At 36.9% G+C, this 27,979-nt stretch overlaps 1 protein-coding gene across 6 annotated transcripts in view; it reads left to right on the top strand.

The window, feature by feature from the left end:
• Positions 1-27,979, top strand: part of LOC150080432 (alanine aminotransferase 1-like) — a 179,548-nt gene that overhangs the window by 102,502 nt on the left and 49,067 nt on the right. For all 6 annotated transcript variants that reach the window (XM_090382132.1, XM_090382133.1, XM_090382131.1 and 3 more), the window contains exons 11-12: positions 3,239-3,304; positions 24,738-24,893. In XM_090382132.1, the coding sequence (XP_090238258.1) occupies positions 3,239-3,304; positions 24,738-24,893 (222 nt within the window). The remainder of the gene's footprint in view (positions 1-3,238; positions 3,305-24,737; positions 24,894-27,979) is intronic.

The following is a 27,979-nucleotide window of genomic DNA, read 5'->3' as shown; positions in this document are numbered from 1 at the left end:
GATTTTAGCATTAGCATTAGTAGAGACATATGATGCAAGATACCAAGCTTATGCAGCATCAGCCAAAAAAAAAAAAAAAAAAAAAAAACCACTTCCATTTCATCCCTCCGTTCATTTGAAATATACCTGTCCAGCTGAGCCTTAAATTTATTTAGGCTATCAACTTCTACAACAAGGGATGAAAGTCTGTTCCATCAACCAACTACCTGCTGTCCAAAGGCAAATTTCCACACATCTATCCTACATCTGTCTTTTCTCAATTTGAATTTATGCCCTCTCTGGTGATTATTCTGAGCAAGAGGCAGAATCCCATCAACATTGAGCATGCTCAAACCATTTAAGGCTTTATTCCCTTCTATCAGATCACGTCGCCGGTGCCTAGTCTCCAGACACTGTAATTTGCAAAACTTAAGCCTTTCTTCGTAAGAGCAACCCTTTGTTCCATTCACTAATCTTGTTGCCCTTCTTTGTACTCGTTCCAGCAGCTCTACATCCTTCTTCAAATGAGGCCTCCAGACCTGTATACAGTACTCAAGCTGTGGCCTGACCATTGCCTTATACAAGGGAATAATCACCTCCTTATCCCTGCTAGAAAAATTCCTGTATATGATTGACAAGATACCATGAGCTACTCTTGCAGCCCATCTGCACTGCTCAGAAAACTTCATATCTGCCTGCACAATTACCCACAGATCCTTTTCATTCTCTACCACTGTCAGTGTAGTACCACAGAGTTGATTCGTTGCTCTGGGGTTACTGTTTCCCATATGTAGTACTTTACATTTATCAATGTTAAACTTCATTTTCCACCTCTCAGCCCATCTGCTCAACCTTTCCAGATCCTGTTGCAGCAGCATACTGTCAGTAGTGTCCTTAACAACCCTGCCAACCTTTGTATCGTCTGCAAACTTGGACATTACGCTTGATATACCATCATCAATATCATTTATAAATACAGAAAACAACAATGGATCCAACACTGAACCCTGACGGACTCCACTAATAACATTAGTCCACGATGAGCAGTGTCCATTGATTACCACTCTCTGTCTTCTCCCCCTCAACCATCCCTTTATCCATAACAGCAATTTACCTCCACTGCCACACTGCTCCAATTTGTGCAGCAGTCTTCCATGTGCAACAGTATCAAAAGCCTTTCTAAGATCCAAATATATAATATCAAAGTTATTCCCTGCATCCAGTTCTTTTGTGACTGCATCATAGTATCCAATCAAATTGGTCTGGCGAGACTTTCCCTTAACAAAACCATGCTGTGTCCAAACTATAACTGAAGTCTTGTCTAGATGATCCTGCAGTGCTTCTTTAACCAGTGCTTCCATTAATTTTCCTGTAATAGAAGTTAAACTCACAGATCTAATTACTTGTGTCAGCCTTTGATCCTCCTTTGTGAATTGGGGTCACATTTGCACATCTCCAGTCTATGGGTACCTTCCCTAAGTCTAAAGAAGCTCTCATAATTATGGCTAAGGGTTTGCTTACTTCCTTTGCTGCCTCCTTTAATATAACTGGATAGATCCCATCCACCCTGGGTGGCTTTTTTATGTTTATCCTCAACAATTTCTCCTCCACTTTCCTCTCAGTTATTACAAAATCATCTAGCGCACTGCCAGAGTTTACTTCACCTGTGGCATTCCCCTTCCTGAATAACTCCTCATTTGTGAATGTAGATGAAAAATACTTGTTTAGTTTGTTAGCCACCTGAGCAGGATCATCAACAGTTGAACCATCAATATCCAGTGGGCTAATCTGATTCACCCCTTTCCTTCTAGATGGTTTTTTCTAGCAGTGGAGGTATGTTTATTTCTTATTATGGTATACACTTGTTTCCACTGAAAGTTGAAAAGAGAGATATGGTATCTCTCTTTTCATCTTTAAGTGGAAACAAGGTCCTTTTTGGTTCACTATTGGTATTAAAGACAAGTATTCAAATTTGAGACAAATCTGAGATGAATTTTTACAATAACTAAAATCTGGCACTTTGCAAAAAATCAGCATCTTACAATCCAGAACTTTTATCAGTGATTGCATTTGTCTTTAAGAAGCCATGCAAAAAAAAAAAAAAAAAAAAAAAAAAATGACATTTCGTCATAAGATGTTTGTAGGACAATATTGTCCTCTGGTCAGTTTTTGACCCAGCAGGACTTAAACTGCCTAAATGCAATGGTCTTAATTCTCGCAGCAAAACAAATTTTCCTTTGCAATGAGCTGTTCTGATATTGCACTACTGTCAAACAGATGGCTCATAAAAGTTAATTGGCCATTTGTTTAAGAGATGAGACACTGCTATGAAAGCTGGTTTTAGGATTAACTGGCCTCTAGTGACAGCACTGACAAAATAGTTAAAAAGAAGTGAATTGCCATGTGGTATATTAAATCAGAGTTTCAAAGTTGTAATACAGTTAAAACTATCTGTTTTGTCACTAGAAACCACCTGCTCCCTAATGAGGGGGTGCAGATAGTAGTGCTGCATCTTTTAAACAAATATCCAATTAACCTTTTGCAGAGGCCATCTGTAGTGTAGTACTGGGGCAATTTATTTGCAAAGGAAAGTTTGTTCTGCTGTTGAGAATCAGAACCATTGCATTATCTATGCTATGCAGTTTAAATTCTGTTAATCGCTAAAATCATATGAAGGATAAGCAGTCCTACAGACATCTTATTTCTCTTTTACTGCTCTCGATAGTAAACTTTATAACTTAGTGTGAACTGCATTTGCAAATTACAGCTATGTGACTGATGATAAAGATTGCACATGCCTCATCAAAAAGCGAGCCTGTTACCAATTTGGCATCATTTTAGAACAGCTAAAAAATGTATGCTTCATTAAATCTATGCTTAATCTCTTTCCATGAAAAGCAGTGAGCAGCTCAGGGTCACTTACTTGGCTCTCCTCTCTACTAATGCTGTGGAAGAGAAGGCTCTATGGCAGCAAAAATGTATTTCTCCAAACTGCTAAGTATTCCTCTCTAAAATCCGAAACGTTTTAAAATCTGGCATCTCATAATCTCCAAGGTGCTGGATTTTAAAAAGTTTACTGTATTATCTAATTAAAAATTTGTCTTGAGGTTCCATTTTTATTCTACTGAAATTTTGATTAAATAGTGATGCACTAAATAATCACTGACTATACATTCAGATTAAAAAAAACTTTTTTTTTAATTTTCAAAGTTAATGCATTTTATTCTTATCCGTATTTTTTTAAAATTTCGCCTGATAGGTAGCTGTTTACTGTATGACCAATCCTCCACAACTGAATGACGCATCTTATGATATGTATTTGCAGGTTTGTGTCAATCTTTTATAAGTTACTTTTTTTTTAAAAATTAATATCTGGTGTTACAGCTCTTTTGTTAATTGTCAGGAAAATATTATTTTTTTATGACATCACTTTGTTAATTGTCAGGAAAATATTATTTTTTTATGACATCACTATAGTTCTAATGATAAAGGACAGCATTGAAAAATTCCTCATATAAACAGTGCGGCAATTGAAAAATAAGACTGATGCTAGAAAAAAATAATGATCCCATCTGTGAGTAAACTAACCTGGTTGGCTAAGGTAAAGAAAGCCTGCATGAGAAGCATGCAAAACTTTGATAAAATTTACCAGTAAAAGTACTTTGCTGTAACGGCATTTTTATCGTTGCTTGCTTGCTAAACAGACTGTGGGTGTTATCAGTCTGGAGTAGAAGTTGAATCCCACGGGAGCTTGAAACCCTCCTGAAGTGGAGGGGGATAATCTGACCGTTTTTCTTTAGAATCACTGATTGAATTAACTAATTGAATCACGAACAGAGTCATATTGGAAGTTCTGGCGTCATAAAAAATGTTCATAACATAGTTTCACTGGTAAACGTTTTTGAAGTTTGCCGTGCTTCTCGTGTGGGCTTCCTATGCCTTTTTTTTTTTTTTTAATAAACAATTTATCCACTAGTCCACCAGTGATTCTAAAGAAAAAAGGTCAGGTTACCCCCTTCACTTCGGGAGGGTTTCAATCTCCTATGGGATTCAATTTCTACTCCTGACCGATAACACCCACTGTATGTTTACTGAGCAAGCAACAAATGCAGTTAAAAACTGGTATACAAAGTACTTTTACTGGTAAATTTGATTGAACTTTTGTGTGCTTCTCGTGCAGGCTTTCTTTACCTTTGCCACCTGGTTTATTCAAAGTAACTTCCTGTGTTCGCACACTGCATGCAATAATCGTGAAGTAATTGGAATGACTGGTATACTGTTCAATATTCTCATCACAGCTCTTTGAATGGTGTCAGCATCATGAAAATAACAGCCTTTCAGTGGTGCTTTGAGCTTTGGGCACAAAAGGAAGTCATACAGGGCTGTCTGGTGAATTCTGTGGGTGCAACAGTATGCTGACTTTTTTGCAAAAACTCCCGAACATTGTGGCTTGGTTCATTGTTGTGCAAGAGGAACCAACTGCCATCTTTTCTTATTAATGCACAGATCTGAAATCATTCGGAGCATTGCACATCAGTTGGTAATGATTTCCTGCACCTTTTCAATCAACTCTTGGAATTCAAACTGTTTTTGCTGGGCCCAGATGTTCGTTGTCCTCCAGTGATTCTCTTCCATGTTTGAAATGTTTATGCTACTCAAACACACTTGCATGAGTCAGACAATTATCTCCATACATTTGCTCACTTGCTTCATCATTTGAAATGGTTCCCTGTCACTTTTACCCAGTCGAACACAAAACTTTATGTTTTCTCTTTGTCCCCACACAACACAGATACAGGAGATTAGGATTGCAGTTCAGCTCACACTACATGCCTGCATTCTGAAATGGTGGCAATATACCCTGACCTTGACTGAAGTGCTCAAGGAACAATCACTCTTTCGTTTCATGTTTACTTTTAGTAGATGGCAACACTGGTACTCGTCTCATAACATCAGTCTCATTTTCCACTTGCCACTCTGTAGTGTGTCAGTTTGACATTCGTTGCAGCAAATCATCAGTAGATATATGAAAAAAAAAATTCCTTCAAATCTGTTTTATATATACAGAAAGGAAAGATGCAACAGTTTTGAATGCTTATATGTTTTAGTGTATTGCACTGCCACTGGTGAGTTGGTGTCATTAAACACAATAAGCCATGTGACTGTATTATTCAAACAAAAACATTCAATATGTGATCCCTGTGCATCAAAGACCTTTGCAGATATTGATTAAAGTTTGTCATAACTGCAGCCAGTGTTTCTTAGAGATGTCCTTCATAACAGCTCTGATTTTGTCTCTGACTTCTCAGTGGTATGTGAATTATTCATGTAGACAGGAATAATTCACATGCCACTAAAGAAGTGAGCGACAGGAATTATTTGTGTAGACAGAAATAATTCACATGCTATTGCTGTTCTTCAGGAATCTTACACAGGATATGATCATAGGGACAGTGGCCAAGGCTTTCTATCCCATATTTTTCAGGATTTTAATTAGAGATAACCCTATCATTAAAATTCCTCAGGAAATGAAGAACCACTTGCACCATAATGTGACTTTCCACCATCTTGGAGAAATACTTCTCCCATATTCACTCGTATGCCTTGTAAAGTCGGAACAAAGTGGCCTTGAAGGAATTTCAGTTAGCATTCCACATTAACTGGGTCATCCAGGAAAGCTGGTCCAGCAGTTCCAATTGATAAAATTGTGCACCATATTGCATATTTTTCAAGATTGAAAAGTCATTTCTGTGAAGTGTGGTGGAGGTTTTCACTTTCCCATAGATGCATACATATTCTGTTTATTGATGCTGATAAGGTTGAAGTCAAATTTGTCGACAAACCACACGTGGAAGATAATTGAGATTCTTTTGTAAACATTGGTGAGATGAATCACAAAAGACAAATTAACTTTCTTTGTCAACATTGGTCAGGAATTTTTGCATCTGCATTTTGTAAGAAAAAAGTTTTAAGTCTCATTGAACAATGCTTAAAGTGGATGTTTGTTTAAACCCAGCTATTGTGACAGTCATTTCACAGATCTCCTTGGCCTTTAGATAATCATTTCCTATTCATTTGCAATATTTTAAAGCATAATTGTGGAATTTATTTCCACCAACAACACACTTCTTATTGTTGATTACAGAACCATACTTTTCAAACTTCTTTATTAACTTCAAATTGTTAATGTTGTTGGAAAACTCTGAATACCAAATCTCACTTTATCATGTTATGCTGTAATAAATGCTGATCTTAAATGCTGCTTAAATGCCGATCTCTAGGTAATTCTCCAATGGGACAAAGATAACTTAGTTAAATCCTTCTAAAACTCAGTCCTCTCTTATACCTTGCAAAAATGATTCTTTTGCTCCTATGCTTATCTTTGACAACACTCAGATTTCTAGACAAGATTACATATATCTATTGGGGATTATCTTGATTTCTAATCTCTCTCTTGGCATAAGCACATCACAAATACATTGCTTCCTCTGCATCTAAATAACCGTTTTCTCTTTCAATCTCAGCATTACTTTTCATTTAAACAGTTACTCAATCTGTATAAATTTCACATCGCCTTACCATGGAATATTGTCCCCATGATCTCTTTCAGGTCTCTAGACTCCATCCAAAAGAGAGCAGTTAGATTAATTAGTAACCCATCTCCTACACAGTATCTCCATTCTCTATCTCATAGATGTTCTGTTTTTGCTGCAATGATTTTTTTTTATAGATACTTCCATGGGTACTGTTCTTCGGAATTGGCTTCTATAATTCCCCCCCATCTCTTCCAAACCAGTTGGCATCATTTTACTGTCCAACTTCAAACTCACAGAACTACTTAAGTGAGAATCACTCACTTATTCCTTCAACTTCCATTTTCTGATACAAACTTCCTTCACACATATTTCCTGAATATTAAAATGTGAGTATGGGCTTGGCACACCCAGGGTGCTGAGCTGGATATCATCATTCTTCTCTTTCTTGGTGATTCCTCTCTCTCTCCCTGTCAGGGTAACGTGGAAATTTTTTTGGCTGGTGCAACATAAGCCTCAGGCTTCCTTGCTCCATATGGCTGATAATAATAATAATAATCTACAAAAATTCAAGTCTAGTGTCAACAAGTATCTTCTTTCATCTTCTCAACCTTGAACACATGCACAGTACTTATAGGGTCTCATACTTATCATGGAGCTTTTGTAAGAAAAAATAAACTGTCAGTTTTATAAAATCTTTTTTATACAAAAAATGCCATGCAAAATAGTATACTTCATCTTGCTTACTGAATTTTCCTGCTATGGTGCATCACTGATTGGTTAAAAAAAAAACCCCATCTCTAATGTCTCATATATTTAATGACAACAAAATCACCAATGTCAGTCCATTATATTAAAAATATAGGTAGTTAAAACTGTTGCAGCTTTTTCTAAATACAGGATACAGGCTGTTTCTAAATTACTAGCAAAATTTTAAGGTTGGTTTTATGTACCACTAAAGTATAAAAGAAAAGTTTTTTACCCAAGTTTATAGGTTTTTTTTTTTTTTTTTAATTTGGAATGATGGGCAAAAGATCCCTTAAATGGGAAATTCTAACTGACAAAAATTGTGCGTAGGTTTTCTCTGTAGAATTCACTGAATTCTGTGAGCCATTCCTTGGATATTTTAATAACAGCAGTGTACAAAACTAAGAGATAAAGCATGGACTGCACATTAGCTGTTGCTTATTTGCTCATAGATAAAACCAGCACAGTACTACTATCCAACATGCAGTTTTATTCATGTCAGTTTATGACATGAATAAAATTTTATGTGCAAATTACTGTAATTTTCTCATTAGCTTTTTCCAGATTAATTTTTATACTTAGCTGGATTGCATTTAAAAAATATGAAAAAATTGACTAACCAAAAGATGACTTATTTCCAGTTGTTTCAGATAATTGGGAATCTCCTGTACTTGCTAGAGTCACAAAATTTCACAGAAAGATAAACTCTTGTAATCTATTTTTCCAGCAATAGGCTAGATTGAATTCCTGATACATAACATCCATGCAACCCTCCCTACAACATTTCATTGATTATTTTACTTATGGAACAAGAGATGCCAAAAAAGTGAGGTAAACAAACAAAATTTTTAGGGTATAAAAACCTCAGATCTGTTTCAAAAAGCTACTTATTTGCACTCAGTGATTACTGAATTCTGACCACCTTTTGCACAGATAACAGCCACTATTCACCTAGGTATTGACTCCACTGGATGTCTGAAGACATCCATAGGGATCTGCAGGCATGCTGCCTGAAACTCAGAGACTTTCCACAGTGTCGGAATAGATGACAGTTGTGTGTCTATATGACATCTCACAGAGCCGGAACTAGGCAATCCTATGCCTCGGGCAAAAGTGTTATAAGTACGCCCCCATTATATGCAGGTAGTCAATCTTTCAGTAGCGTAGCTAGGGTTGTCGACGCCTGGGGGCAACATGTCTTCCTGGCACCCCTGATTGTTATAGATAATTCCTTGAGTTTGTGCCCCAGGGGAAAGTTCTCCCTCCTGCAGCCCCTTGCTAATGCCTCTACAATCTTTATGAATTTATAAAAATTACTATTGCAACAGTCTAAGATTTGCATATATTTATTAATAAAATTATTTAAATAATACAATGAATACAACAAAACAAAAATATCAAAGAAAACGAAATTTACCAATACTTGTTTATATATAGAGAGAATTTAATTCTATATAAACTACAAAGAAAGTACATACACCAATGAGCCAAAACATTATGACCACCTACCTAATATGATGTTGGTCCTCCATGTGCAGCCAAAACAGCTTGTACCTGGTGAGGCATGGACACTACAAAATTTCTAAATGTGTTTTGTGGTATCTGGTACCAACACAACCAGCAGATCCTTTAACACCTGTAAGGTCTGTGGTTGAGACTCCACAGATCGGAGTTGCTGTTCCAACACAAACCACAGATGCTTGATGGGATTGATCTCTGGGGAATATGGAGACCAGAGCAATACCTGGAAGTCTTCCTCATGTTCCGTGAACCAGTCTCGAACAATCCAGGCAGTGTGGCATGGCGCATTATCCTGCTGATGTTTAGGTGTAAGGTGTATTTAGTATCAGACGGTACCAGGGGTTTCCCTCATCTCCGCGTAGTTTTCATTGTGGGTGTACCAGTTCACTGGAAATGCCAGAGATTTAAAAGTGTATGAATATTGTATGTGTAGTGTCGTGTACCATTGTTCATCTGGTCGTTTAACCACTGGACCCCTGCTGAGGCCCAACGTTGCCCCACCTTTGCCCCGTGGAGGCAGACCAGGAACCCAGTAGACTTAAGTTACTCCGGCAGGTCCTGCCACCTAATTTCCTGCGATTTCAGTAGCTAGGACCTAAAAAAAAGAAAAAGTAAATAAATAAATAAAAAAGAAATAAAAATAAAATAAAATAAAAATAAAATAAAAAAATTCTTATATTGTATTTATATTGCATGTATATATGTGTGTATACAAGTACATATATACACATACACAGTGTCATTCTTTTTCTTTCTTCTTCTTTCATCTGGAAATGTAACTGGTATATTCGTTTTTTCTGCTGTGGTGGCAGAATATCCGAAAATATCTTGACATTCACTTTCCTGTATTTCTTGGAGATTTTTTTAACAATCTGCTTATTAATTGGGAAGAGTTGTGTATGGAAAGCTTTGTAGCTTGTATTGCTTTATTTACACAGTCAATATTTTGAAGAATTTTATTCCATATAGCCAATCTTCATAAAAATGGATAGTCTGTTTTTAAAAGTAGACAGAGCAATACTGATAGTTCTGAATTTGCAGACATATCTTCAATATTAATTAAGACTTCATAAACTTTTGTTATTTTTAAGAATAAATATTTTATAGCTTGTTCTTTGGACACCCATCTTTCATCTGTATATCCTTTAAGTGAAATCTTCCAAGTATTCATTAAAATTTCCCAGCTAGTGGAACCAGAAAAAAAGAAAATATTCTTTGAACAATGCCAAAAAAAACTTATCATCCCTGACTTTATTGATGCTGCATGTACACCAGCTAAATTAAGACAATGTGCCAGAAATGACAAATTAATTTTTTTTTTTAAATTATTGCCTGTACGCCTTATATTTTCCCACCATATTCGCACCATTATCATATCCCTGTCCCCAATCCAATGGCAGCCTTTTCTTTACTTTTTATAAAATCGATGAAACTCTCTTCTAGTGATATTTTTCTGGCAATAATTTGCACATATCTAATTATTTGGGACATTTGTTTATGATGTGATAAATTGGGTGTGCAATCAATTAACAAGAAGAAGTACAGTACTTAGCTTTTTTAATTTTTGAAATAATACTGGTCTGAATTTTATTCGATAAATAATTCACAGTTCCTTTATGATAATTTGAAATTTAATAATATTCCAGTTCACTTATTTAATAATAAATTCAATAATATTCCAGCTTTCGGTTTACCAACTATCTCATGTGAACCTCTTAATACAAGACTGTTTTTTTCACAAAATAATATTGTGTCCAGAATAATCTTTAAAATTCTTCTCTATTTTTCTTTCTCTGTTAAAATTGCTTTTTATAGAGCATCATCAATAAGTCCAGAATTTTTTAGCCTCTTTTATATTGATTTCCATTTTAGAAAGTGTTCGTGGTGTTTTAACGAATTTTCGTGATTTGGAATACACCTATATAAGTGTTTCCAAGAGGAAAATAGGAAAATGCTTTCTGTGAAATAAGGCACATTGCCAGTATTTTTATTAGTTCCAAATAAAATGCATGGAAAACAATACAAAGATTTAGTTTCTTTGTGTAAATCAGTTAATTTCTGTCTAAAATTCATCATGAGCAATTTTTTTTTTTTTTTCCCCTTAAACCACTCAATACAAAATCGATGTCTGTCCTCGGATAAAGAATAACAAAATCCTCATCTTTGCCTTGATCTGTTCCATTTTCTATTAAAAAGCATCTTATTTTATTAGAAATGTTCGATGGCTAAGATGCGGGATTATTTAAGTTCAGCATGATATGATGATTATTTTATTTTTTACAATCTGAGGTCACTCATACTCTGACTCAGTTTTCTGGTCATTTTCAGCATTACTATTCTATTATAACTTCTGTTTCGCTACAATTTTCTTCAGCTTCAAGAATGACTGAATTGCGGCTAACAGGGTTTTCTTTATTTTGGTCAATGATCTCCACTGGCGCAAACCAATTTTGAAAATTATCTGACAATTTCTTTGTTTCTTCCACCCTCAACTTCGTCTTTCGAAATTTTGCTCCATTTGGTCATTTGGACATCTTATTCTTGCTTATAAATTTTTAAAGGTGGTTTATTTTAATTAAATTTGGAGCGAGGCCAAATAAATAACATTGTTTATTATCGACATGTAGACTAGAATGGAACAATTTTTAAAAATGTTGTTTTTTAAACTGCATTTTAAAAAATTGTTTCATTCTAGTCTACATAGCAGTTTGCTCACAATCTTCATTTTTGTATTATAAAAAAAAGTACAGTATTTTAACAAGGAAAATGTTCTGCTCAAAAATTAACAAGGGGAACTCTTTACTCAAAAAAATTTAATAAGGAGAACTATGCCCTCCCAATTTGATTACAATGTCTAAAACTCATTTTGGAAATGAGACAAAAATCGAATTCTAAAACATATATTTTAAATAACTAATAATTACATATGGTGTTATAACCTATAAAAATAAAATATATGGTTACAGGTCAACTAAAGGAAATAAGTTTGTTTTTAATAATTTATTAAATCTTACTTTTTTTAATGTGGAGACGAAACGACTGAATAACAAAATTTGAATTACACTTTTATTTCTTTTAACCTGCGGCTACTCACACTTGAGCATTTGTGCAATTCAAGCAAAATACAACTGCCAACTCGCCAACTGGCTAGCACTGGAGGATAAGCCAACTTAGCCAACTCCAGTTTAGCACTGGAGGACAAACCAAAAATCTCAGAGGTGTGATGTCACAAAATGGATCATACTTTATAGAAGTTTGTATTTGGAGTTTCTCCGTTATTTTTAAAATTTGTGAAACACTGTTCCTCCCTGATATTTTTTTCCATAAGTGATTATAAATTACAAATTTATAATTTTTTTCAGTCTCACAAAATCGCAAAAATTTCTGGAATCATAAGTAGCACGTACAAAGATAAAGATAATTCAGTATTTCTTTTAATAAAATTTTTATTTTTATTTTTATTTTAAACAAAGAACACAAGTTGACCAGAAGCTATTATCCGTGTCAGGAATACGCCTTAATCTTTTGACAGGCTATAGAAAGCAGTTGATTAACATAATTTCTCAGTATGTGGGATAGGTGGCTGCATACTTTTTACATTCCACTTACATTGTGGAATGGTAATCTCTTTAACCCTTAATTTGCACTTTCTAATTGCTTAAATTGCCTAAAGGACAAAGGTGGGAACAAAGCGTACAAAGATAAAGATAATTCAGTATTTCTTTTAATAAAATTTTTATTTTTATTTTTATTTTAAACAAAGAACACAAGTTGACCAGAAGCTATTATCCGTGTCAGGAATACACCTTAATCTTTTGACAGGCTATAGAAAGCAGTTGATTAACATAATTTCTCAGTATGTGGGATAGGTGGCTGCATACTTTTTACATTCCACTTACATTGTGGAATGGTAATCTCTTTAACCCTTAATTTGCACTTTCTAATTGCTTAAATTGCCTAAAGGACAAAGGTGGGAACAAAGCATACAAAATTAAGTCTCTTGTAATCCATTCGTTATATGGAAATTTTCTACAGAAACTTTTAAATGTAATTACCAAAAGGTGGCACCTCCGTAGCCATGTGGGCAGGAGCAGCAGTGCATAGCACACACTTCTTGATTAGACTGGGGTTCGAGCCCATGACTACCAAATACGGAGGATGCGGAAAGGTCAGGGAATGACCACCGCATATCCCCAAGCAATATGGCCTTAGTTGCTAATGCTCCTAAAAACCAAATAACAAACAAATAAACTTACCAAAAGGATTTCAAAAAATTCACTATAAAGAAGTTCGTTAAACATAGGTCCGACTGTACTGTAATTAAATCAAAAATGAAGCAATTTTAAAATATATAACTGGTTGAATGCGGCCTTAAAATGCTGCATTTGGGGCTGACGCCCCGCTTGCCGCACCCTAATTCCGGCTCTGACATCTCGCTTCCCATTGAAAAACATCCCACAGGTGTTCAGTTGGATTAAGATCAGGCGAATTTGGAATGCAGTCAAGATAGGAGATATTTTCAACATGTTCCTCATGCACATCCCAACTGTCATGTGGGCCCTATGACATGCTGCATTATCGTCTTGGAAGATCTTGTTTCTCTCCAGACAAAAATGCAACATGGCAGCGTGCACGTGGTCTCCTAAGAGCTTCTGAGAGACCTCACCAGTGAAACATTGGTCTATGGCCACCAGGAGGTCCTAATTCCTGCTAGCAAAACATGCTCAATATTAAGCAACTGCTACCACCTGCCTGGATAGTGGGCATTATACACAATGGGTCTACAGACTTGCATTGCCTGCACCATACATGAAGGCATCCATCAACATGTTGCACTAGGTATTTGGTCTCATCTGACCAGTGCACTTGTTTTCAGTCCTCCAGTGTCCAATCAGTGTGTTGTTAACATCACAGCATTCACCATTGATGATGGTCAGCAGTAAGGAGAATGTCGCTGGTTCATCTGCTGTGGAACCCCTTATGTCTGTGTGTGGTACATCATTAGTTAGGATAGCATCATTAGTTAGGATATTGTTCTTGGATTACCCATATTGTGTTGCGATGTCAACTGTTGCAGGGTGATCTGACATTGAGCCTGTACAATGCACTGCACCATTCACTCACCACGAACATCCACCTTGCATAATCCTTTACAGTTCTGTTGGTGAGAGGTGTTTTCACCTATTTGACACCATTCTTTGCACATTTTAACAGTAGTGGGCTGTGAGCAACCAACAAGATGTGCCATTTCCGATATGTAATCAACGATTCGTGAGCTACCACAATCTTTTGAAACTCTATGATAACGTTCAACTTTTAAGGGCACAAAGGGTGATGTTGTTATTAAGAGAAAGAGATCTGCAGATTTACTCAACAAGTACAGGTCAATGTTGAAAAAAATCACGAGTTAGGGTTGAATGTGAAAGTGTCTGCAATTCTGCCCAGACACGATAGGAGGTAGTGTATAATGAGAGTCTTGTCAATCAATTCGGCCCTGGAGAGATTGTGCAAGCCTCAAGGGGTAGAATTTTTCCAGCCTGGTCTGTGCTTGTTGACAAGAGAAAATGCTTCTACAGGGATGGGGTATACTTAAATAGAAAGAGTGCAAGAATATTTGCTTATGCTATCAAGGCAGTGTTAGGTGGGTCAGAAAACTGCGAGCTTGGGGGGGGATACACAGACTAAAAGGTTAACAGTAGCCGCAGGCAGAGGCATAAGTGATTCTTGCACTGCTTCTATTAGAATAAGCAGCAGCCTGGAAATCAAGGTGCTGGAGATTTCCAGGACTGCTGGGAGTCATAGTGGAACAAGTAAATACATAGACTGTGTTAGGGTAACTAAGAGTAGGAACAGGTGCATGTATACTTGCATGTACACCAATGCTAGGAGTATAGTTAATAAATTTGATGAGCTTGAATTGCTAGTCAAGACATCAAACGCAGATATTGTTGGGATATCAGAGACATGGTGTCACACAGATATAAGCAGTGCAGAATTGGAATTTGGGGAATACAATTTGTACAGAAAGGATAGACAGGACAGGAAGGTAGGAGGGTTATGCTTTTAGTTAAGAAACACATAAAATCTAAGAAAGTGCATTCAATTGATGTTGGTGGACAATGCAGTGTTGAGTCTGTTTGGTGTGAAATAAACACTGGGAAAGGAAAAATGAGAGTAGGTGTGTGTTATAGGCATAATGAATCTGATGAGTGTAATGAGCAATTGTGCAGAGAAATAGAGTGGGTCAGTAAATCAGAATGTCTTATAATGGGGAATTTTAACTTTCCAGATAATGACTGGAACTTGCGGTTGGTCACTCGCACACTAGCAAAACTTTTGTGGATTTATACAGCAACGTGTGGCGCCTCTGTAGCCAGGTGAGCAGGAGCAGCAGTGCGTAGCACATGCTTCTTGATTATACCGGGGTTCGAGCCCATGACCACCAAATACGGAGGATGCACAAAGGCCAGGGAATGACCACTGCATATCCCAGGAGCAATATGGCCTTAGTTGCTAATGCTCCTAAAAACCAAATAACAAACAAACAATACAAACAGCAACATGATCGAGAGGCAACCAGAGGGAGTAATACTCTTGATCTGATTATCAGCAGTGATTATTCATGCATTAACAATTTGCAGATAAAGGAACCACTGGGTGACAGTGATCACAGTGTACCGATGTGGGAATTACTTAAAGATGTAACTACCATCAAGGCTAAAGGGAAGGGCTTTTGCTTTCGTAAAGGTGACTACAGAGGTCTCAGACAGTTTTTAAATTCTGTACAGTGGGATCAACTGATGATGTTACCAACATTGAATTCTAAATGGGAGCCTTCCGGGACTTAATTTTGGAGGCTACTAAGAAATACTGTTCAAAGTTTAGGCTTAAATGGATGTCAGACGAATTAATGAGGCTAGTGGCAGAGAAGAAAAATGTATATGATGCATATAAAGTATCAGGTGACACAAAAGCCTATGGCAGGTATAAACTAGTCTGTAATCGAGTCACAAAGGAGGTTAGGCAGGCGAAGGCAGGTTGCAAGAAATCTTTGGCAAAGGATGCAAAGAAAAACAGCAAAGAGTTCTTTACTTATGTAAACTCTAGAAGGAAAAGGATGAATCAGATAGAACCACTTAACATTGATGGGTTGACTATTGATGATCATGCTCAGGTAGCTGATAAACTGAATGAGTATTTTGCATCTACATTCACACATGAGGAGTTATTCAATGAGGGGAGTGCCAAACGTTTATCAAACACTAACAAGGAGCTAAGTAATTTTGTAATAACTGAGAGCAAACTGGAGGAGAAATTGTTGAAGTTAAACCTAAGGAAGGTACCTGGGTTGGATGGGATCTATCCAGTTATATTAAAGGAGGGAGCAAAGGAAGTAAGCAAACCCTTAGCCATAATTATGAGAGCTTCCTTGGACTCAGCAGAGGTCCCCATGGGGAGGTGTGCAAATGTATTACCAATTCACAAAGGGATTGAATGCTGATGGGATTCTTCCTCTTGCTCAGAATAAGAACCTGAGGGGCACAGTTTCAAATTGAGGAAAGATAGTTGTAGAATAGATGTGTGGAAATTTTCCTTTAGCCAGCAGGTAGTTGATTGGTGGAACAGGCTTCCATCTTTTGTTGTGGAAGCTAATAGCCCAAATAAATTTAAGGCTTAGCTGGACAGGCATTTGGAACAAATGGAGGGATGAAATGGGAGGTTTTTTTTTTTTTTTTGGCTGATGCTGCATAAGCTTGCTTTCTTGCATCATATGCCTCTACTAATGCTAATGTTACTGTGTTCCATAACTGCTACTTTATCACTTTGATTTGCATGAGCAGATGCAAATTGCCACTGTTTTAGCATATGAAGTTGCTTTGTTTTTTATACTGTGAGCTGTATGACAGTGCATTATGGATGAGGTGGTCATAATTCAGTGATCACTGAGTGCCGATAGCAGATGTCTTGGGCACTTTCTCAGAATACAAAAGCAAACTAAATAAAAACCAGTCAATGAAAAGGAATTAAATAGAAAAGGATAAAAGAGGCTGTCCCATTTTTTTCATTAGAAACTTGCTTTCATCTCTTATAAGAAATGATGTTCTGTTGTTTGTGACAGAACTGAAATTTTCATCTTAAAAGCTTCCGAGTTTGCAACGTGAAAGTAATTTACGACAAGAAATTATCTGGCTAAAGAGTGAAGAAATGCAAGAAATGCCCTTGATTATTATCATAACTGTATTATAATTTTATAACTTTTTTTCTTTTTGCTTATACTACAAAGGGAATCTTGGAGTCGTATATTTATTTGAATGTAACTCTGTAGTATGCACAGTAGTAAGATTTACATGGTTTTTTGAATCTGCAATAACAGATTCAAAATACATGCATAAATATAATATGCCGCTAGGGGGATGATTGTGTCCGGCTGTCTGTATGATATGCTCCGTAAACTTTTCTTGTTTTGTGTGTTTTTTATTTAAAGTATTAAGTTCCTATTAGTGCCACCACATAAGGATAGGCCCTTGGATTGCCAGGTGCAAGTACTGTATTATTTGAACGGACAACAGATAAGTATTAAATGAATTTCTGCATGTTCATTCCGCTACTCCATACAAGCGCTTTCAGCCATTATCTTGTAGTTCAACTTATACATGTGTCCAACAGACACTTGACCTTGACCAGGCATTAGAGTTTTGCCTAGCCGCTCTGTTCTTCCCTCTCTACTTAGTCCCCTGCTCCCTGTGGATTTCACTGCAGGGCAACTAAGGCGACCGGCTGGTCACAGTGCCTATTGCTTGCTAAACCACAACTGTGGTGATATTAAATTATCTAGTAAAACTACAGTAACTGAATTCAATATGACAAATACTACCTCCTGTCAAAATTCTAACGTCTGCACCATCTGTGGGACCAGCTCTGACCCCATTGTCCAATGTATTGAGTGCAAACAATTAATATGCAATGACTGTACACATTCTGACCTGAAAAAATTAAATAAAAGTCGGCGGAAATCATTCTGTTGTGATAGATGTCGACTCAGAAATTCTCAGAAAAGCCCTATAACTGTTGCAACGCCAAACAGTACGGAACCTGAGTCACTTTCCTCCTCTTCGGCTAACAAGGTTGAAATGCCGTACTCTAGTACATTTGAGACAAATATCATGCCAATAACTAGAAATACCGACTCTGAATCGTACATGGATGAAGCCTCTAATCCTTCTTTGTTGTCGCATCAAATCTCAGATGCATCAACTCAAACACATATATCTGTGCTGTCAGAAGATCTCAGCGCTAACTCCTTCCCTACGGAAACTCTGAATCCAACCTTTGGTATTCTGCAATCAACTGAATTCCAGGAACTACTCTTTAACACTATGCAGAAAATCCTCATTCAAACTCATCTAATCAGCGCACCTCATACTGCAAACTCTGAAATTCTCCTGGATTCTAATACACTCAATGAAGGAAACAGCGAGCTATACACGGAGATTTGTGGTATAAAAACAATATTAGCTAATCAACAGGCTGAAATTTCTGACATTAACGCCCAAATTAAAAATCTCACATCAGTTATGTCTTGCCACTTAAGGGAAGCTAGGAAGAATTCTGAACCTACTCTCGACACCAATGGGCTCAAAGTGAATACGAATTCTTCATTAACTGACGATGCCCTCAGTACTGAGACCAGATCTTCACCTTCCACCGGCCTCAATACTTCTACTGCTGCAAATATTAATTTGCCCAAGCCTGCTAACATTCATGATTCAAGTCATTCAACTGAGCAATTTATTGCCAAACAGACTCTGTTAGATGATTCTTCTGATGTAAACAGAACCACTCCTCCCACCTACTCTCCTCTGCGGAACAGTTCTGTCTGTACTTCTATTTCACAAGCTCAGAGTCACCAAGCGGAATCCTCTTCAACATCAGTTAAGGCAACATATGCAAAAATAACTGCTGCCACATCTAATGAGGTCTGCAAACCTGTCTGTAGATCTGCCGCCACAGTGAGTAAACCTGTTTCTGATTGCCAGTCTCAAATATCGCACCAAAGATCAAAACAGAACAAACCGTCAGAAAATATTAAAGCATCTATATCGCAAGGTACTTTCTCCAAGCTTCCAGCCATAACTCATCAAACACAGAATGTAACTACTGCAGAAAAATCTCAGTTACTCAAACACAAGTATAATATCACAATTATTCCCACAAAAGACCGAATTTTTCTTTCTAGACTTGGACCCTCCACTAAATCTGAAGATCTTATCAACCTAATTAAAGAAGAATATGGTTTCGGAGTAGATGTCCGTTCTCTGAAGACACGATGTCCCGCCTACTCATCTTTTATAATAACATGCCTTCCATCACAAACAGAAAAAGTGTTGAATCTAAGATCCCTTTTATCAGGGGCTCTAGTAAAACGCTTCACGGACAGACCATCAAGGGAGTCCAAAATCTCCTCTCCACCGGCATAGCAATCAGATACCCTGCTATCTACACATACTACGTTCTCCTCTCGTCATAGAATCCCCAGATCCCAACTGTTCAGTGTTTACCTTCAGAATTGCAGGAGTATAATTAGCAACCTAAACCACTTCAGAGCAATCCAAGGCTCACATATTTACGACATTTACCTGCTCACTGAAACCTGGCTCTCCATTGATATTGATGATCAGGAGATTATAGATGGTCAATATACAATCCATAGAAAGGACAGAGGATCTCGTGGAGGCGGAGTAGCTATTATACATTCTAACCATATACTCTGTGAAACTGCATCAAATTTCACAAATATTGAATCAGTATACTGCCTTCTTCATCTTGGCAAGTTAAAGGTTTTAATAGTATTGCTTTATTTTCCACCTCCCTTAACTAATATAGACCTCCAGTACTTAGAAAGCTCACTGGAATCAATCTTCCCACTAATTCAATCTGCCGACATAGCAATGGTTTTGGGTGACTTCAACTGTCAAATGGCCAATTTAGAATCTTCTTCTCCATCACTGCAGACTAGGGCTCCCTTTAATATGCTTCACAGCTATGGTCTGGAACAAATTTGCAACTTTCCAACCAGAGAAAATGCCTACCTCGACCTAATATTTTCCTCTACTCATATAGATGTTCACACCGACAACCCCATATTTCACTCGGATCATTCACCAATTACTTTTGACATCACAGTGACTTCTCATAACTTCAAATGCAGCTCCCGTACTCCTCGATTCAATTTCAGAAAGGCTGACTGGCCTCTGCTCAACCTAGCTCTAAGAAACGTAGACAAGCAGCTCGCTGACGCTATGGATGACATCGATGTGCTCACCAACAACCTGATTAACTGTGTCCATTCAGTTATATCTGACATTGTTCCTCAATCCCATCTTACCACACGCTCTACCTACCCGCACTGGTATAATAGTGAACTAATACGTAAAATTAAATCCAAAGAATTCTACAGAAACAAATATAAGCAAACAGGTGACAGTCAATACTATGAAATATTCAGCCAACTCCGCAAAGAAGTGAAAACTCTCATATTAAACTCCTACAACATGTATACAGAGTCAGTTCAGGATAGTCTGCTTACTCACAGAGATATCAAACCATTCTGGAATTTCATGAAGCATAAGAATATAACCAGTAGAAAGTTACAACTCCGAAACGCAGATGGAATTCTCTTATCTGACGAATTCAGTATTGCTCAAGAGTTTGCCAAACACTTTTCTAGAATTCAAACAAATGATACATTGAGACCTGCCTCATTTCCTGACTTCACACCTGTTAAAGATGATATCCTCATTAATCTCTTTATCACTGATGAAGATTTAAATTCGGCATTAAAAAGCATGAAAAATGAATATACTAGAGGCCCAGATGACATTCCAGGCTTATTTTGGAAAAGGACTATCACTACATTGAAACCCCTCATACTGCGGATCTTCAACCTGTCTCTCAGGCTGGGGAAGTATCCTAAGCACTTTAAGCAGGTCAATATAGTTCCTATTTTCAAAAAAGGTGATAAAAATGACGTATGCGATTACAGACCCATAACCTTGCAAAACAGCCTGGCTAAACTCTTCGACACAGCAGTGCACAAACATCTCTTCGAATTCTTCAAGCCTTTCATCGATCAGAATCAACATGGTTTCTGCAGTGGCAAGTCAGTAGTCACAAATTTACTTCCTTTCTGGCAATACACCTCGGAAGCTCTTGATAACCACCTACAAGTTGATGCAGTCTACACAGACATATCTAAGGCATTTGATAAAGTCCCGCACGAACAACTTCTGGAAAAACTTAAGCTATATGGCATCCGTGACCCTTTGCTCTCATGGCTACGCAGCTATATTACGCATCGTTCCTTGAGCGTTATCATCGATCAAGTGAACTCAGACTGTTTTATACCACTAAGCGGAGTACCACAAGGCTCTCCCTTAGGTCCTCTTCTCTTCATTGTTTTCGTAAATGATCTTCCTTCTTTCATCTACACCTCCAATGTTCAAGTTGCTCTCTATGCAGATGATCTTAAGATCTACTCAGCAGTGAAGGAGACTACCGATTCTCAACAACTTCAACGTGCTCTCAATAAATTCTCTCTGTGGCTATCTCTGAATGGCTTGTCTGCTAACCCCTCGAAGTGCAAAGTTATCTCTTTCTCATCTTGCAGATCTGCACAACTAATGAATACGGAGTATAGTATTAACTCTGTGATCATCGAAAGGTGTGACCAAGTTAACGACTTAGGGATTCTCTTTTCCAGCAGTGCTAAATTCGATGCCCATGTCCTTAAAATCACCAGCAAAGCATTCAAAACATTGGGATTCATCAAACGGAACACATACAAGTTCAAAAACTACAGATATGCGGTTATCCTTTATAAAACTATTGTTCTGCCAATCCTTGAATTCAGTTCACCCATCTGGAATCCTCACACAAAGACTTTAACTAACAAAATTGAAGCAGTCCAAAAAAATTTTATCCGTTACCTTACGTACCGCAATCCTCTATTCTATCACTCAGTGTATTATGAATCGCTGTGTGATTACTTTCATCTGAGGCCTCTGTGCACTAGAAGAGTTACTGCTGACATTGCCCTCCTAGCCAAAGTAATTACTGGAATTTATGAAGCATCTGATATCCTGAGTAAAATAAACTTCAATGCTCCCTGTAGACAAGTCAGGAACCTTACACCGTTTCGCCTTGACTCTGCCAACACGGACTTAATGAAGTTCAGCCCACTGAACAGAATCAGCAAATCAGCAAATGACTCTCTCATTGACTTCTTTGACAACTCCCAATCACTGATGAACTCCATCCACAAGTTTGCCTCTTCACTTAAACTGCAAAGTGACTAGCTCACATCTAATTATTGTAGCTTATTATTTGTTATATTATTTTTCTATTCTCTAACGGATTAATTATTACTTGTTTTACCGGTAACTTAACTTAATACAATCCTCTTTTGTACATATGCTTTTATTGTTTGAATCTATATCAATGTTTATCGTCCTGTTAGATTTCATATTATTGTTATTATGTTTATTGATCTGATCTCAGATACACTGTTAATGGTTACCTGTTGTGTATCTTTTTATTAATAAAATAAAATAAAATAAAATAAAATAGAGATTGCAATAAATGTTGAAATTTCTGATTTGATATTGATTTTTAATTCTTTCAGTATATGAAGGTTGTTAGTGTGCCACGTTTAAGTAGCCTGAAAATACAGATCTGGGGATCATGGATATTCAATTATGAACATGTGCTGTACCTGGGAAAATGACATGCTGCTTTCATTGTAAACAAAACACTACTGATTATTGACTAAAAGCTAGCATATAATAACTGTTCTACATCTGGGAAAAACCATAGCAGTTTGAATCAAATTCCATCAAGTTGTAAACAACAAATTAATTCTTACAATTTAGGATGTGTGAATTTTTAATCACCCTCTGTTTTAACTATCAACATTAAAAAAAAAAAAGTTTAAATTAAAATGCCTATTATAATTGTTACTGTAAAAATTTTAGTATTTCTTTAGTGTGGTCTTCAGTTTTGATTGGAATAATTGATTATTTTTAATTGGGAAGCGAAGCTGTAAAAATTCTTTATGACCCCATGTTTGTGTAAGAAATATGTTGTGTCTGCTCCTGTGTTGATTTTCCATCTCTTTGGTTCCACATTGCCATGGGTGGAAAGTGAGGTGGTCAAAAAAAATATTTTTTTTTTTGGAGATAACAAGACTGTTGTTACTAAATATTATTTCTTCTTGTTATCCAGCATTGAGATTCTGATTCTATAAAATGAACAATTTTCAACTATTTCATGCTTTTTTCCCCCCTAAAAATATTTAATGGTATACACCCGTGCCTATTGTCATGATTTCTTTTTTAATGTTCTGCTTTAGTAGTAAAACAGGTTTTTTTTTCTTCTCTTTTCCATGTCTGCATTAATATTAGTAGTGACAAGCTTGTATAGCACCAACCAAAAAATAAAAAACAAAACTATCCCATCTGTAATAATTTGTTTGATTATTCCTTAAATTTATTCAAATCACCTAATTCCACAACACTAGAAGGAAGTTTGTTCCAATAATCAGTCACTTTATCTTTGAGAGTAAATTTTCACATATCTCTCCTACAACCATCCTTTTTCAGTTTAAATTCATATCTCCTTATTTGAGAAAGAGTAAGGGTGCCATCATACTTGGTTTACTCAATCCATTTAAAGATTTACACTTTAATCAGGTCTCCTTGCAGGTGTCTAGTTTCCAAGCACTGCAACAATTTGCAGAATTGAGCCCTTGTATGGTAAGAGTACCCTTTTGTGTTCTTGAATAATCTTCTTACTGTTCTTTGTACCCATTTTTTTAACTATCAACATTAAAAAAAAAAGTTTAAATTAAAATACCTATTATAATTGTTACTGTAAAAATTTTAGTATTTCTTTAGTGTGGTCTTCAGTTTTGAATAGAATAATTGATTATTTTTAATTGGAAAGTGAAGCTGTAAAAATTCAACAGATCCACATCTTTCTTTGAGGCTTCCATACCTGCATGCAGCCCTCAAGATGCCACCTTACCATTGCCTTTATACAAACATTTAAAGAGTTGCATTAGTATTATGGGCATTCTTATAAAGAATGATAGTTATTTTAAGAAACTTTATGAATACTTAAAAAGAGAAGGTTTCCTGTACACACCTTAGGTCTCCTACTGGTTCTCCTCCTTTTACAGCCAAGGTTGTGGGGAAAGATCATGCATAGGGGTTCTGGGACCGTAAATGGCTTGAGAGCTTATGTATTGGGGCAGCTAGCAATACTATTAATAGGGATAGGGGTGTACGTTTACATCCCCTCCTGGAAACCACGTTCTTGGACGTGATGAACTAGCATGCTCCCGAGCCATTTCCGGTTCCGGTGCGCAAATGGAAAATTCCAACTGTGGAACCATGTGACGTGTGCCGTGGATCTGCTATTTAAGGATGTGCCGCACAGTAGACATATGCTGCTGAGGAAGGAGACTGCTGCCTCCGAAAGCTACAGCAAATTTTATTGCTTTTAATTTCTAGTTTTTTAGTATATTTTATCAGTGCTATTTATTTTATTGTAAATATATATCTATTTTATATTTATTTTATTGTAAATAAAGTGTTTTTAGTTACAGTATTGAAAATTTATTTATCTACCGGCTGGTGTGAAGTTTAATCATCAACATGAATTGTCCCAGCCTTGTAGGCCTATTTAGAGATATTGTGGGGAAAGAAGAGTTTTTTTCTATAACGCTGTTCTAAAAATGTCCTTTTCAATATCAGTTATTAAGAAAGATTTATATAGCTGTTATTTATTTATTTATTTGTAATTGATTTTATTGTAAAATTCAGAAAATTTTGATTAAATCTATGCTAGATTGTCTTACTCAAAGAAATCCATGTTTTTTTTTGTTTTTTTTTATTTCAGGAAACAGCATATTTATTAAGTCTAAATAAAGAACGAGCATTATTAATGCATAAAGGACTGAACAGTATCAAGGGCATGAAATGCAGCAAGATCAGTTCTGGTTATTATGCCTTTCCTAAGATTCTGCTTCCAGAAAACATAGTTTTAAAAGCATACGTAAGTATATACATTTAATATTTAGTTTTGCATACAATAAGGACAAATGAGAAATACCATTAAGTGTAATTATTAGTGGGTAGTAAACTCTATTTATTTGCCATAATTTACAAATGAATTGAAATAATCCCATTAGGAGCATGCACGCATGCGTGCGTGTGTGTGTGTGTGTGTATTTAGAGGCCGAATTATTATTATGCACTTTGGCATTCTTTTTCTAAGGAATTCTTTCATGTTTAATTGTAATTGTACTTGGCTTGCTTTAGCTCTGACTAATTTTCTTTTTTTGTTATTCTTATTGATATACCAGAATCCCACTTTAGAAACAGATAGCTACAACTAATTATTGTGTCGATATATTGAATAGTGTGATTGATAAGTACCATTCAGTGCATTCTGTTAATAATTGGCCTTTTATGTATGTAATTTATTTACTTTATTATGCAAGGTTTAAGGTGTTCAATTAAAAAAAAAAAAAAAAAAAAAATCTCAGCAGAGATTTTTTGAGTCACGATACAGTCTTAGCATTAGCATTAGTAGAGGCATATGATGCAAGAAAGCAAGCTTATTCAGCATCAGCCAAAAAAAAAAAAAAAAAAACCCTCTCCCATTTCACCCCTCCGTTCGTTCGAAATACCTGTCCAGTTGAGCTTTAAATTTGTTTAGGCTATCAACTTCAACAACAAGTGATGGAAGTCGGTTCCACCAACCAACCACCCGCTGGCCAAAGGCAAATTTCCGCACATCTATCCGACATCCGTCCTTCCTCAATTTGAATTTATGCCCTCTGAGCTGATTATTCTGAGAAAGATGAAGAATCCCATTGGCATTGAGCATGCTCAAACCATTCAAAGCCTTATACACCTCTATCAGATCACCTCGCCGGTGCCTAGTCTCCAGACTCTGTGATTTGCAAAACTTAAGCCTTTCTTCGTAAGAGCAACCCTTTGTTCCATTTACTAATCTTGTTGCCCTTCTCTGTACCCGTTCCAGCAGCTCTACATCCTTCTTGAAATGAGGCCTCCAGACCTGTATACAGTACTCAAGATGTGGCCTAACCATTGCCTTATACAAGGGAATAATCACCTCCTTATCCCTGCTAGAAACATTCCTGTATATCATTGACAAGACACCATGAGCTACTCTTGCAGCTCGTCTGCACTGCTCAGATAACTTCATATCTGCCTGCACAATTACCCCCAGGTCCTTTTCATTCTCCACCACTGTCAGTGTAGTACCGCAGAGTTGATACATTGCTCTGGGGTTACTGTTACCCATATGTAGTACTTTACATTTGTCAATGTTAAACTTCATTTGCCACCTCTCAGTACATCTGTTCAACCTTTCCAGATCCTGTTGCAGCAGCATAGCGTCAGTAGTGTCCTTAACGACCCTGCCAACCTTTGTATCATCTGCAAACTTAGACATTAAACTTGATATCCCATCATCAATATCATTCATAAACACCAAAAACAACAATGGACCCAACACTGAACCTTGAGGAACTCCACTAATAACATTAGTCCACGTTGAGCAGTGTCCATTGATTACCACTCTCTGTCTTCTGCCACTCAACCATCCCCTTATCCATAGCAGCAATTTGCCTCCAATGCCACACTGCTCCAATTTGTGCAGCAGTCTTCCATGTGCAACAGTATCAAAAGCCTTTCTAAGATCCAAATATATAATATCAAAGTTATTCCCTGCATCCAGTTCTTTTGTGACTACATCATAGTATCCAATCAAATTGGTCAGGCAAGGCCTGCCGTTAACAAAACCATGCTGCATCTGAGCTATAACTGAATTCTTGTCTAGATGATCCTGCAGTGCTTCTTTAACCAGTGCCTCCATTAATTTACCTGGAACAGAAGTTAAACTAACAGGTCTATAATTACTTGTGTCAGCCTTTGATCCTCCTTTGTGAATTGGGGTTACATTTGCACATCTCCAGTCTATGGGTACCTCCCCTGAGTCCAAAGAAGCTCTCATAATTATGGCTAGGGGTTTGCTTACTTCCTTTGCTGCCTCCTTTAATATAACTGGATAGATCCCATCCACCCCAGGTGCCTTTTTTATGTTTATCCTCAACAATCTCTCCTCCACTTTCCTCTCAGTTATTACAAAATCATCCAGCTCACTGCCAATGTTTACTTTACCTACATCATTCTTCTTCCTGAATAACTCCTCATGCGTGAATGTAGATGCAAAATACTCGTTTAGATTGTTAGCCACCTGAGCAGGATCCTCAACTGTTGAACCATCAATATCCAGTGGACCAATCTGATTCATCCCTTTCCTTCTCGAGTTCAAGTATGTAAAGAACTCCTTTCTGTTTTTCTTTGCATCCTTTGCCAAGGATTTTTCGTAGTCTGCCTTTGCCTGCCTAATCTCCTTTGTGACTTGGTTACAGACCAACTTATATCTATCATAGGCTTCCATGTCACCCATTAATTTGTATGTATCCCATGCATTTTTCTTCTCTGCCACATGTCTCATTAGTCCATCTGACAACCATTTACTCCTAAACCTTGAACAATATTTCTTAGTTGGTATGTAAAGCCTGGTAGCCACCAAGATTAGTTCCTTGAATGCTTCCCATTTTGAGTTTGCTGTTGGTAACATCATCAGTTGGTCCCACTGTATAGAATTTAAATACTGTCTCAGACCATCATAGTCGCCTTTACGAAAACAAAAACCCTTCCCTTTACCTCTGATGGTAGTTACCTCCTTGAGTAAATCCCACTTCAACACACTGTGATCACTGCCACCTAGTGGTTCATTTATCTGCAGGTTCTTAATGCATGAAGAATCACTACTGATAATCAGATCAAGAGTATTGCTCCCTCTTGTTGCCTCACGAACATGCTGATGTAGAAAACAATCATCCAATAAATCCACAAAAGCCTTGCTAGTGTGCGAGTGACCAACCCACAAATTCCAGTCAATATCTGGGAAATTAAAATCCCCCATTATAAGACTCTCTGATTTACTGGCCCACTCTATTTCCCTGTACAATATATTATTATACTCATCAGAGTCATTAGGCCTATAGCACACTCCTACTCTCAATTTTGATTTCCCTATGC

Source organism: Mastigoproctus giganteus, chromosome 9 (genome assembly GCF_048544385.1).
Source record: "Mastigoproctus giganteus isolate SK-2022 chromosome 9, ASM4854438v1, whole genome shotgun sequence".
Lineage (NCBI taxonomy): Eukaryota > Metazoa > Arthropoda > Arachnida > Uropygi > Thelyphonidae > Mastigoproctus > Mastigoproctus giganteus.
The sequence above is the reverse complement of the archived record's forward strand: the minus strand, read 5'-3'. Positions and strand labels throughout refer to the sequence as shown.